The sequence below is a fragment of the Berghia stephanieae genome, chromosome 6 (genome assembly GCF_034508935.2).
Source record: "Berghia stephanieae isolate SIO BIC M18660-M18661 chromosome 6, UCSD_Bste_1.3, whole genome shotgun sequence".
NCBI classification, from domain to species: Eukaryota; Metazoa; Mollusca; class Gastropoda; order Nudibranchia; family Aeolidiidae; genus Berghia; species Berghia stephanieae.
The window spans coordinates 43,489,057-43,499,056 of NC_088365.1; the positions used below are offsets into that span (position 1 = coordinate 43,489,057).

The 10,000-nt window shown below is 39.4% G+C and overlaps 2 protein-coding genes across 4 annotated transcripts in view; one reads left to right on the forward strand and one right to left on the reverse strand.

Moving 5' to 3' along the window:
• The window catches only part of LOC144975695 (uncharacterized), a 10,633-nt gene extending 6,404 nt beyond the window's left edge, over positions 1-4,229 (forward strand). The window contains exons 2-4 of one of the 2 annotated variants that reach the window (XM_078919887.1): positions 1,231-1,375; positions 2,023-2,204; positions 3,850-4,229. In XM_078919887.1, the coding sequence (XP_078776013.1) occupies positions 1,231-1,375; positions 2,023-2,204; positions 3,850-4,094 (572 nt within the window). In that variant the 3' untranslated portion in view covers positions 4,095-4,229. Of the gene's footprint in view, positions 1-1,212; positions 1,376-2,022; positions 2,205-3,849 lie in introns of both variants that reach the window. The other variant, XM_078919886.1, reaches the window with a different exon arrangement.
• LOC144975074 (uncharacterized) overlaps positions 1-10,000 on the reverse strand; it is a 94,022-nt gene that overhangs the window by 28,679 nt on the left and 55,343 nt on the right. For both annotated transcript variants that reach the window (XM_078918770.1, XM_078918769.1), the window contains exons 24-25: positions 8,135-9,998; positions 7,325-7,435 (exon numbers count right to left, since the gene is read on the reverse strand). In XM_078918770.1, coding sequence (XP_078774896.1) covers positions 7,325-7,435; positions 8,135-9,998 — 1,975 coding nt within the window. The remainder of the gene's footprint in view (positions 1-7,324; positions 7,436-8,134; positions 9,999-10,000) is intronic.

Consider the following 10,000-nt stretch of genomic DNA (forward strand, 5'->3'; position numbering starts at 1 on the left):
ATACTATCCCTGCCTATAAATATAACCAGGGACCACAAGAGACAATTTATAAATATATTTAAAATGGGTTTTCTTTACTTTGTTCACAAAGCATTCTGATAGTCATGGAAAACCCTTTTAAATTTTGAAAATCCATACATAAATAAGAAAATGAGAACAAATTCACTTTTCAAGGGTTTGTTTGTTTTTTGGGAGCTTTTTTGTGTTTTGTCTTTTTTTTTTTTTTTTTTTTCCTTTTTTCTTGTTTGTTTTTTTTTTTTTTGTTTTTTTTTTTTTTTTGCTCCTTGCCAATTAATAAAAGAAAATGTTCCAACTTTGTGACGTAACTAAACACCAAACTATAAAGATTTGACGTTCTTGTGACACACTGTTTTACATCACAGTCAGTAAATACACAAGAGATCACAAGATTTGGACCAGACACAAATCTTTTCATAAATCTACAGTCGGTTGAAATTCTCCCCCAAAACACTCGCGAAAGTAAATAGTTTGGCCTCCAGTACGACGAAAAAGCATATTCCATATACTAATTTATCGTAAAAGGGTTTTTTTCGGCCACAAAAAAATGACGTCTATTGTGGGACCTATTAGAACCAAATAGGGAAGAAAAGTGTGACGTCAAAAGACTGGGGTTCCATTTTCAGTGGAAGTGTAAAACCACTCTTCTGGAGGACTGGATACATACCTTGTGTAACTGATCTTCTGGTTTCAGAATGATGGCATCTTATTCTCTAGTCTAATTATACACTGGTCGTCAATAAACAATTTTTAAAAATTAAAAAAAAAGTTCCCTTTATTCATCCCAGAGGGGAAAATTGTCTCTAGGGTCTATTTTAAGAGAAGACTGGAATAACCCATGAAATTGAGCTATGGCGAGGTGACACAGCGCAGCGGCGGGTGATCGAACTCTGTGTCTTTCGGGTTCGAAGCAAAGACCGTACCGCATCCACCCTTGCTCTTTTGCGTCCCGTAATCCCAAGAATCTGCTTACTTATCCTGTTACTGAAATAGTTATACCACTTTTATGTAACCTGTTCATTATTAGTACTCCGAAGGACTGGTTACATACACACTCCCTAGCATTTAGGGTTTGATGTCATGATTTTCCTTCCCTATTCACACCTGAGCTGAGTCTGGGAAGACAAGATGTTTGAAGAGTTTTACCCAGGTCTGTTTAAGCTGAATCTACTACAGTTATCTCTTCATTAAAAGTACCCATCCACTCCTCAGTACTGGGAGATCTATGCATGCGCAAGGAGCTTCCCTCTACCAAAAGAGGCAGCGCGAATTCCAGCAGGCTGAAAGAGGAACTGTACCACAATTGTCATTATGGCTGCTGTCATAAGACTGGAAATCCATGCTGTGAGGCACCTTTGTAAGTAGCAATTTATCCATCCATCCATTCATCTATCCACCCAGCCACACACTCGGTCACCCGTCAATCCATCCATCCCTATCTTAATCTGATCAATCCATCCATCCCTCCATCAAACCATTCAATCCATCCACCCATCCCTCCCTCAATCCGTCAATCCGCCCATCCCTCAATCTGTTCAACCCATCCCTCACTCAGTTTAATCCATCAATCCATCCATCCCTCAATCCATTCAATCCATCCATTCATCCATCCCTTCCTCAAATCCGTTCAATCCATTCATCCCTCAATCCGACCAATCCATCCATCCCTCAATTTGTTCAACCCATCCCTCACTCAGTTTAATCCATCCATCAATCCCTCCCTCAATCCATTCAATCCATCCATTCATCCATCCCTTCCTCAAATCCATTCATCCATCCCTCCTTCAATCCGTTCCATTCATCCATCCATCCATCCCTCAATTTGTTCAACCCAACCCTCTCTCATCCACCCATCCATCTATACGTTAAATCCATCCATCCATCCCTCCCTCAACCTGCTCAATCCATCCATACACCCATCCCTCCTTCAAACTGCTCAATCCATCCATCCATCAACCCACAATCAACCCATCAATCCACTAACCCTTGCCTCCTTCCCAACAGCTACACAGGAGCAGCGTTCATCGTCACCGTGATCGCTGCCCTCGCCATACCCGTCATCATGGGTTTCATCGTGTGCCTGGTCCTGCGTAGTCGACGACTCCAGCGGAGAGACAGACGGAGACGACGCGAGAGGCGGAGACAGAGAGAACTGGAGAGAATCTTTTACTTGTCGGGCGGATTTGGTGAGTTTAATGGCGTATTTAACATGGTTGAAAGCAACAGACCCCGAAGAAAGAGAGCCACTCCCCTCCCCCCCCCCCCCCCCCCCGCCTATCACCATAAACCGGGGGGGGGGGGGGGGAGGAGAGGAGGGGGGGAAGGGAGTCCTAAAGAGCCATTACACCAGGTTTCTAAAGCGTGAAAAAGACACTAGCAATTTGGATAGAATGCTGGTCTATCACGAAGTGAGGGTCCCGATAGCTCAGTTGGTAGAGCACTCGCTCCACAAGCAAATATAAAGATTGATGCTATGCATTTAGATATTTTACTGACAACAATCCGCCAGCCGGATACAAAGAGCTGAGTGACATCGATTTCGTTCTATATATTGGCATTTTTCAAATTACTATCTATCTATCTATCTGTCTGGCCGTCTGACTGTATATATATATATGTGGATATTGATATTGTGCTTTATAAATGGTCACGTTTTTTGTAATCAAATTATAAGTTAAACCTCCTCACTCACCACCACCACCACCTACGGTCCCCACTCTTCCACCATCAACATCAATCGGTTATGTGGTCGTGTGGTATGACACTCGTTTTCGAATCGGAAAGTCCTGGGTTCGATCCTCGCTCGGCGCATAGTTGAGTCCTTGGAAAAAACTATTTATGCGCATTCGCTCACCGTACTCATGTGTAAACTGATGACATGGCCGTTAACAGCGTTGTCTCTGTCCGAAAAAAAATGGTAATATCGTCTAACAGGCATCACGTCACGTTCATCATGTTATGTGTTGATGTTGGTCATAGACCCTTTGTAAAGCGCTTTGAGCACGTTTAGTGGATATTAAAACCAAAGCTAGAGGTGCCTAAATGAGCCAGTAAAATGGAGAGAGAAAAAAAGTGAGTAGATGTGACTCATATATAAGGGAACAACACAAAACAAACAACGTTTCGGCCCTTGGCCTTCGTCAGGAGACAGAAAACACAAATATGTAAATTTACAAAATATCACATTTCGTCTAATGTGGAAACAATGCTAATGTGAGGAAAGGGCGTCGAGTGTGGATGCAAGAAGAGGCGCGAGATAAGGAGAGAGAGAGGAGAGAGAGGGGGGGGGGGAAGAGAGAGAGAGAGAGAGAGAGAGAGAGAGAGAGAGAGAGAAGGAATGGAGAGGATATGTATGTGTTTGTGTATGTGTGTCTGTGTGCGTATGTCTGTGTATGTGTATATATAGTAAAAGTAACTGCAAAAAGGTCTTTGAAAAGGGGATGGGGATGAGAGAGCGATTGATTGGGTGGTTAGTCTATTATTCCAAATATATATAAATGAACAAAATGAGAGGAAGAGAGATAGATAGATAGAGGAAGAGAGAGAGAGAGAAATAGAGGGAGAGAGAGAAATGGAGAGAGAGAGATAGATAGATAGATGGATAGATAGATAGATAGATAGAGAGAGAGAGAGATAGATAGATAGATAGATAGATAGATAGATAGAGAGAGAGGGAGAGAGGATGTAAGTTTCCGTGAATGGTCGGTCTAAGACTGGTAGAAGGAGTAAGTGTGTAGATAGGTGTGTATTAAGGTAGAGATGAAGGATATTGCCCTATATAAAAGCTCAATTTTTAAAAGAATCATTCTTACATCGGAAATCTATCCACAGCTCCAGATGTCCTGGAAGGTTCCCTACCGCCACAAGTCCCTGCAGGCAGTCCCATATCACCTCCTGAGTACAGTGAGATCGAGAATGAGTCCTCCACAACGAGCCCTCAACCCCCACCACCACCCTCGTCCACGCCCCGACCACCCCCGCCCCCGTACACACGTACCAGTACCGGGTCAACGGAAACAGATTCTGACGACGACGATAATAAGATTAATAACAACAACCGGGGGTTTTCTGTATAATGTCTAAAGGGATATGGTGTGCGTATTCTGTGTGTGTGTGTGTGTGTGAGAGAGAGAGAGAGAGAGAGAGAGAGAGAGAGAGAGAAATAGAGAGAGAGAGTGAGAGAGAGAAGATAGATGAGAGAGAGGATAAGAACAGAGAGAGAGAGAGAAGAGATGAAGAGAAGAGAGGAGAGAGAGAGAGAGAGAGGAGAGTGTGAGAGAGAGAAGAGGAGAGAGAGAGAGAAGAGAGAGAGAGAGAGAAGAGAGAGAGAGAGAGAGAGAGAGAGAGAGAGAGAGAGAGAGAGAGAGAGAGAGAGAGAGAGAAACACGCCGCATTCACACAAACGCACACACACACACACAAACACACACAATCAATCGTTTCAATTTGCCGCCCCTCCATGTTGGAATTCCTTACCAGGATCCCTTGGGTCATCCTCATCAGTTCGACAATTTTTAAAACCACAACCAAAAACCCAATTGTTCCAAATGTAATTAATAATTAATGATCTTTGTAAAAAAAATGTATTTGTATATTTCAATTGATGGAAATGTAAGGCGCGTTATGCCTGTTTAGACGGGGTAAAGCGCTATAATAAGTGCTATTTGTTATTATTATTATTATTATTATTATTATTATTATTATTATTATTATTATTATTATTATTATTATTATTATTATTATTATTATTATTATCATTATTATTATCATTATTATTATCAGTTGTATTAATTCTCCATCATAAAACAATGGAAATGTTGCTGCTTAAAGCTCAAAGGAAAAAATAAAGATAAGTATTGAATTGTCAGTTTCAATTTATTAGACGAAAACATATACTGTGACGAATCGGGTTTCCCCTTTATCAACAAAACACGATGAATGAAACACTAACGACGAATGAGATGTGTTGTGAGTGTCGTAGTTAAGGTGAATATACAAAAATAATGATGGGGCAGGAAGTGGATTGCCCCTTTGGAAGGAAGCACGAATTAAAATATGACAATAAATATTGATCAAAGTTGTGCAATTCGGGAAAACATCTAAAAAGGAAGATGTGTCGTGCAATATCGATTGTAAAATAGAATAAAATGTAGACTTTATTGGAATATTGATAAATAAATAGAATTGGAATAAAGTATTAGAAACAGTTAGAGGTGGTAGTATAATTATTATTGTTATTAATGGTAGCAGCAGTAGTAGGAGCAGCAGCAGTAGTGGCAGTAGAAGTAGTAGTAGTAGTAGTAGTAGTAGTAGTAGTAGTAGTAGTAGTAGTAGTAGTAGTAGTGTAGTAGTGTAGTAGTAGTAGTAGTAGTAGTAGTAGTAGTAGTAGTAGTAGTAGTAGTAGTAGTAGTAGTATAGTAGTAGTAGTAGTAGTAGTAGTAGTAGTAGTAGTAGTAGTAGTAGTAGTAGTAGTAGTAGTAGTAGTAGTATGTAGTAGTAGTAGTAGTAGTAGTAGTATAGTAGTAGTAGTAGTAGTAGTAGTAGTGTAGTAGTAGTAGTAGTAGTAGTAGTAGTAGTAGTAGTAGTAGTAGTAGTAGTAGTAGTAGTAGTAGTAGTAGTAGTAGTAGTAGTAGTAGTAGTAGTAGTAGTAGTGTAGTAGTAGTAGTAGTAGTAGTAGTAGTAGTAGTAGTAAGTAGTAGTAGTAGTAGTGGTAGTAGTAGTAGTGTAGTAGTAGTAGTAGTAGTAGTAGTAGTAGTAGTAGTAGTAGTAGTAGTAGTATTAGTAGTAGTAGAGTAGTAGTAGTAGTAGTAGTAGTAGTAGTAGTAGTAGTAGTAGTAGTAGTAGTAGTTATAGTAGTAATAGGAATAGTAGTAGTAGATGTGGTAGTGTCAGCCGTGTGATATAGACGATATTATTATTATTATTATTATTATTATTATATTATTATTATTATCATTATTATTATTATTATTATTATTATTATTATTATTATTATTATTATTATTATTATTATTATTATTATTATTATTATTATTATCATTATTGCATCTTCATCCTCGTTTTCATAATTATCATCACCCTCATCATCATCATCATGATTATCATCAACCTCATCATCATCATCATGATTATCATCACCCTCATCATCATCATCATGATTATCATCACCCTCATCATCATCATGATTATCATCATCCTCATCAATATCCTCCTTCCTCTCCTCATCATTTTAATTTTTATTATGATCCTCATTATAATTATCATCAGCATCATCATTATTATTATCATTTTTACTAATTCTACCTGAATAGAATGCGCATGCTTGTCTCTGGAATTTTACTGAAATAGACTACACACACTCACAAACAAACACACAGTAGCCCTTCAGAGACATTCGGCCCATGGAGCCGGAGTTAATCCCAGTTTCTATAGCATGAAACGGACAACAGCAATTGCTTGCTATCCTTTTGACAGGACACTAGTCAATCGAAAAGTACTTTCCCCTAGATCTAACAGAGCCAGCTATCCTAATCTCTGCTGGGTGGACAGGGGAGTCAGAAAAAAAAAACAAAAAAACTTGACTGCATCTGGGATCGATCTTGGTTCCTTTTCGAGAGAAGCGATTGCTCTACTAACTGCCAGGACCCCCAACACACATGCACACGTACACACACACACACACATACACACACATACACGCACACACTCGCAGAGACATTAGTGTAAAAGTGTATTTATTGATGTTTTTGATAACTTAAACTCTGAGAATATAGAGGGCTTACTGTACAGATATTTTCTTGCCTATAATGTAATAAAATATGAAACTGATTCATACACAATATGTACATGTTTTCTCAGAGTTCATGATTGGCCGGGAGGAGATAAATAAAAAGTATAAATTTTGTTGCATGATGGTAGTGATGGTGGTGATTATGGTAATGATGATGATGATGATGATGATGATGATGATGATGATGATGATGATGATGATGATGATGATGATGGAGAAGAAGACAAAAAAAAAGAAGAAGAAAAAGAAGAAGAAGAAGAAGAAGAAGAAGAAGAAGAAGAAGAAGAAGAAGAAGAAGAAGAAGAAGAAGAAGAAGAAGAAAGAGGAGGAGGAAGAGGAGGAGGGGAGGAGGAGGAGGAGGAGAATGCAGAGGTAGAGGAAGTGAAGGAGGAGGAGGAGAATGCAGAGGTAGAGGAAGTGAAGGAGGAGGAGGAGAATGCAGAGGTAGAGGAAGTGGAGGAGGAGGAGAGAAAGCCTTGAGACAAAGGGAGGTAATATAATACATAAAAAACTCACCTGGAAGAAGTTGTTCCCTTTTCTTTCATAAAACAGTCCAGACGTGGGCATGCCTTCTCTGTCTTGCCAGTCGGACCGGCCCAGGAGGAGGTCTCGTGCTAGCTCCACATTCTAATCAATGATAAAGAATGGCGTGAAAAGTTATCAGGATGAACAAGTGACAAATTTAAAGTTTGAAAAGCTTAATGGCGTTCGGAAAACTTTAAGTGATGATAATAGTCCAGTAGATTTAAGTTTAAAAAGTAGGGTAACAAGCTAAATCAAACATCTTTGGTTGCACATTTTATGTTGATTATTATACAAAGAAATCCACTACTATTACAACGACAATTACTATAAACTACTTAAGTTACTACTAAACTTATTATACTATACTACTACATTATACTATTACTACTACACGATACTCCACTATACTACATACAACACATCTACTGCTACTAGTACTACTACTACTACTACGACTACTACTACTACTACTACTACTACTACTACTACTACTACTACTACTACTACTACTACTACTACTACTACTACTACTACTACTACTTACTACTACTACTACTACTACTACTACTACTACTTACTACTACCTTACTACTTACTACTTACTACTACTACTACTTACTATACTTACTACTACTACTACTACTACTACTACTACTACTACTACTATACTTACTACTACTACTACTATACTACTTACTATACTACTACTACTACTACTACTACTACTACTACTACTACTACTACTACTACTACTACTACTTACTACTACTACTACTACAAGAAATATATCCATATTCTTACCTCGTGTTCTTTGGAGTGGAAATAAAAATGTGCCAGGCGGTACAGAGACTTGTAGTGGGAGGAAAACCTACCAGCCGACATCTCAATAGCCCGTACACAGTTGCCAACAAGCTCTGCCTTAATCGTGGACGCATTGGGGGGAATAACGACAAAATCCTCATCCACCTCCATCCCCACTTCCTGTGTGACATTATTGTCACGGTTACTGCTGGTAAATTCTCCTTCCACTCGGTCTGAATCTTTCACTGAAATTCCAGCTGCCTTATCGGTTTGATGCCTCTGTTCAACATCAACCAATTTGGTGGCGTCAGACTTTGACGATTCAATCATTACAATGTAATTTTCCTCATCTAATTTCTTACTTTTATCATTGTCTTCTTCAATTATTTTTACATCAACATTATCATCTATTTCCTCTCTCCCTTCTTCATTCACATATTTTTCATCACCATCTTTCACATTGACATTATTATCTTTTCCAACACTTTCTGTGGTTCCCTCTTTGGAAACAGCCTCTCTTTCCAATGAACTGTCTTCCTCTTTTATTTCATTGACACAAGATTTCTCTAAAACCTCTTGCTCCCATTTTTCCAATGGTTCCCTCCCCTGGGTTCCACCCTTGGCCTCTGATTCTACTTGTAATCCAGAATGTTCTAAAAGACCGTCTGATTTGCCATCTTCATTTGAATCCAACACAGGTTGTCTTCTGCCATCTCGAGATGCTTGAGGGGGAAATCTTTCAGGCTGTTCTTCTAAATCTTTAACGACTTCTTTTTCCGAACCATCACCCATTTCTTGAGATTTTTCCTTTTCAAAATTCTTTCCGTTTCCCTCTCCTTTTTCTGTTGTGGAATCATCATCAACCTTGTCAACCTCCTCGCTGCTTTGAGAGCTGGTCAATCTCGGAGTAAATCCTTCACTAGCTTGTTTATATAACACTTTATTCCTGTCAATGTTACAATCACCACCACCATCAACACCAACGACACCATCAACAGGTTTCATAGGTTTTGCCACGCCATCATCACCAACATCTTTGTCATCAACATCCATGTCTTCAATCCTTGACATGGCATTAACTTCTATAATTTTCATCTCACTGTCAGACTCACTCTCAAATCTTCCCCCATCTCTTCGGATGGAATCAACATTTACTGAGACACTTTTCTCTTCAATGCTTTGTCTTACATTATCACCCTGGCTGTATTCGAGACTTTCCTGAGACGACGCAGTCATGAGATCTGATTCCTCAACTTTGGAGCAACCCTCCTGCTGTGGTCCCGACAGGTCACCACCGCTGGCTGTTGACAATTGAGACGAGGACTGTTCAACGTCCATTTCATTTGATTCCAAAAGTCTGTCATTATCATTAACACTCTCCTGACTGGAATGTGATTGGATAAATCTGTTGATTTTCACATCTTTCATTTCCCTGTGTATCGAATCATCATCATTGGATGTCACATTCAGACTAATTGTTTTCACCTCTACAATTTCCTCATTCTTATTGTTGTCTGTGACCGATGTGCTGACACTGACTGGCATCTGTGATACGTCACTGTCGCTCGCCATCTCTATTTCCAGTTTCTCCTCTGTTTCATCTATCATCTCTTTAGAGTTATCTTTCATTCCTTCTTGACCCCCAGAAACGGCCTTGACCTTCAAAAGATCACCACGCATTTTTTCTGCTTTCTGAACACCACTTTGTTGCCGTTTGTCAGTCGGTTGGGGGTTGCTGAATTTCCTTTCTTTGGAGTAGCTGTGGTCACTGATGGCTGACTTAGGCTGGCTGGATTTTTTCCCCTTGGTCAATGTGATTTGGCTCTGACCAGTGGACAAGGAAGAGGATAAACTTCTCTCTTCTCT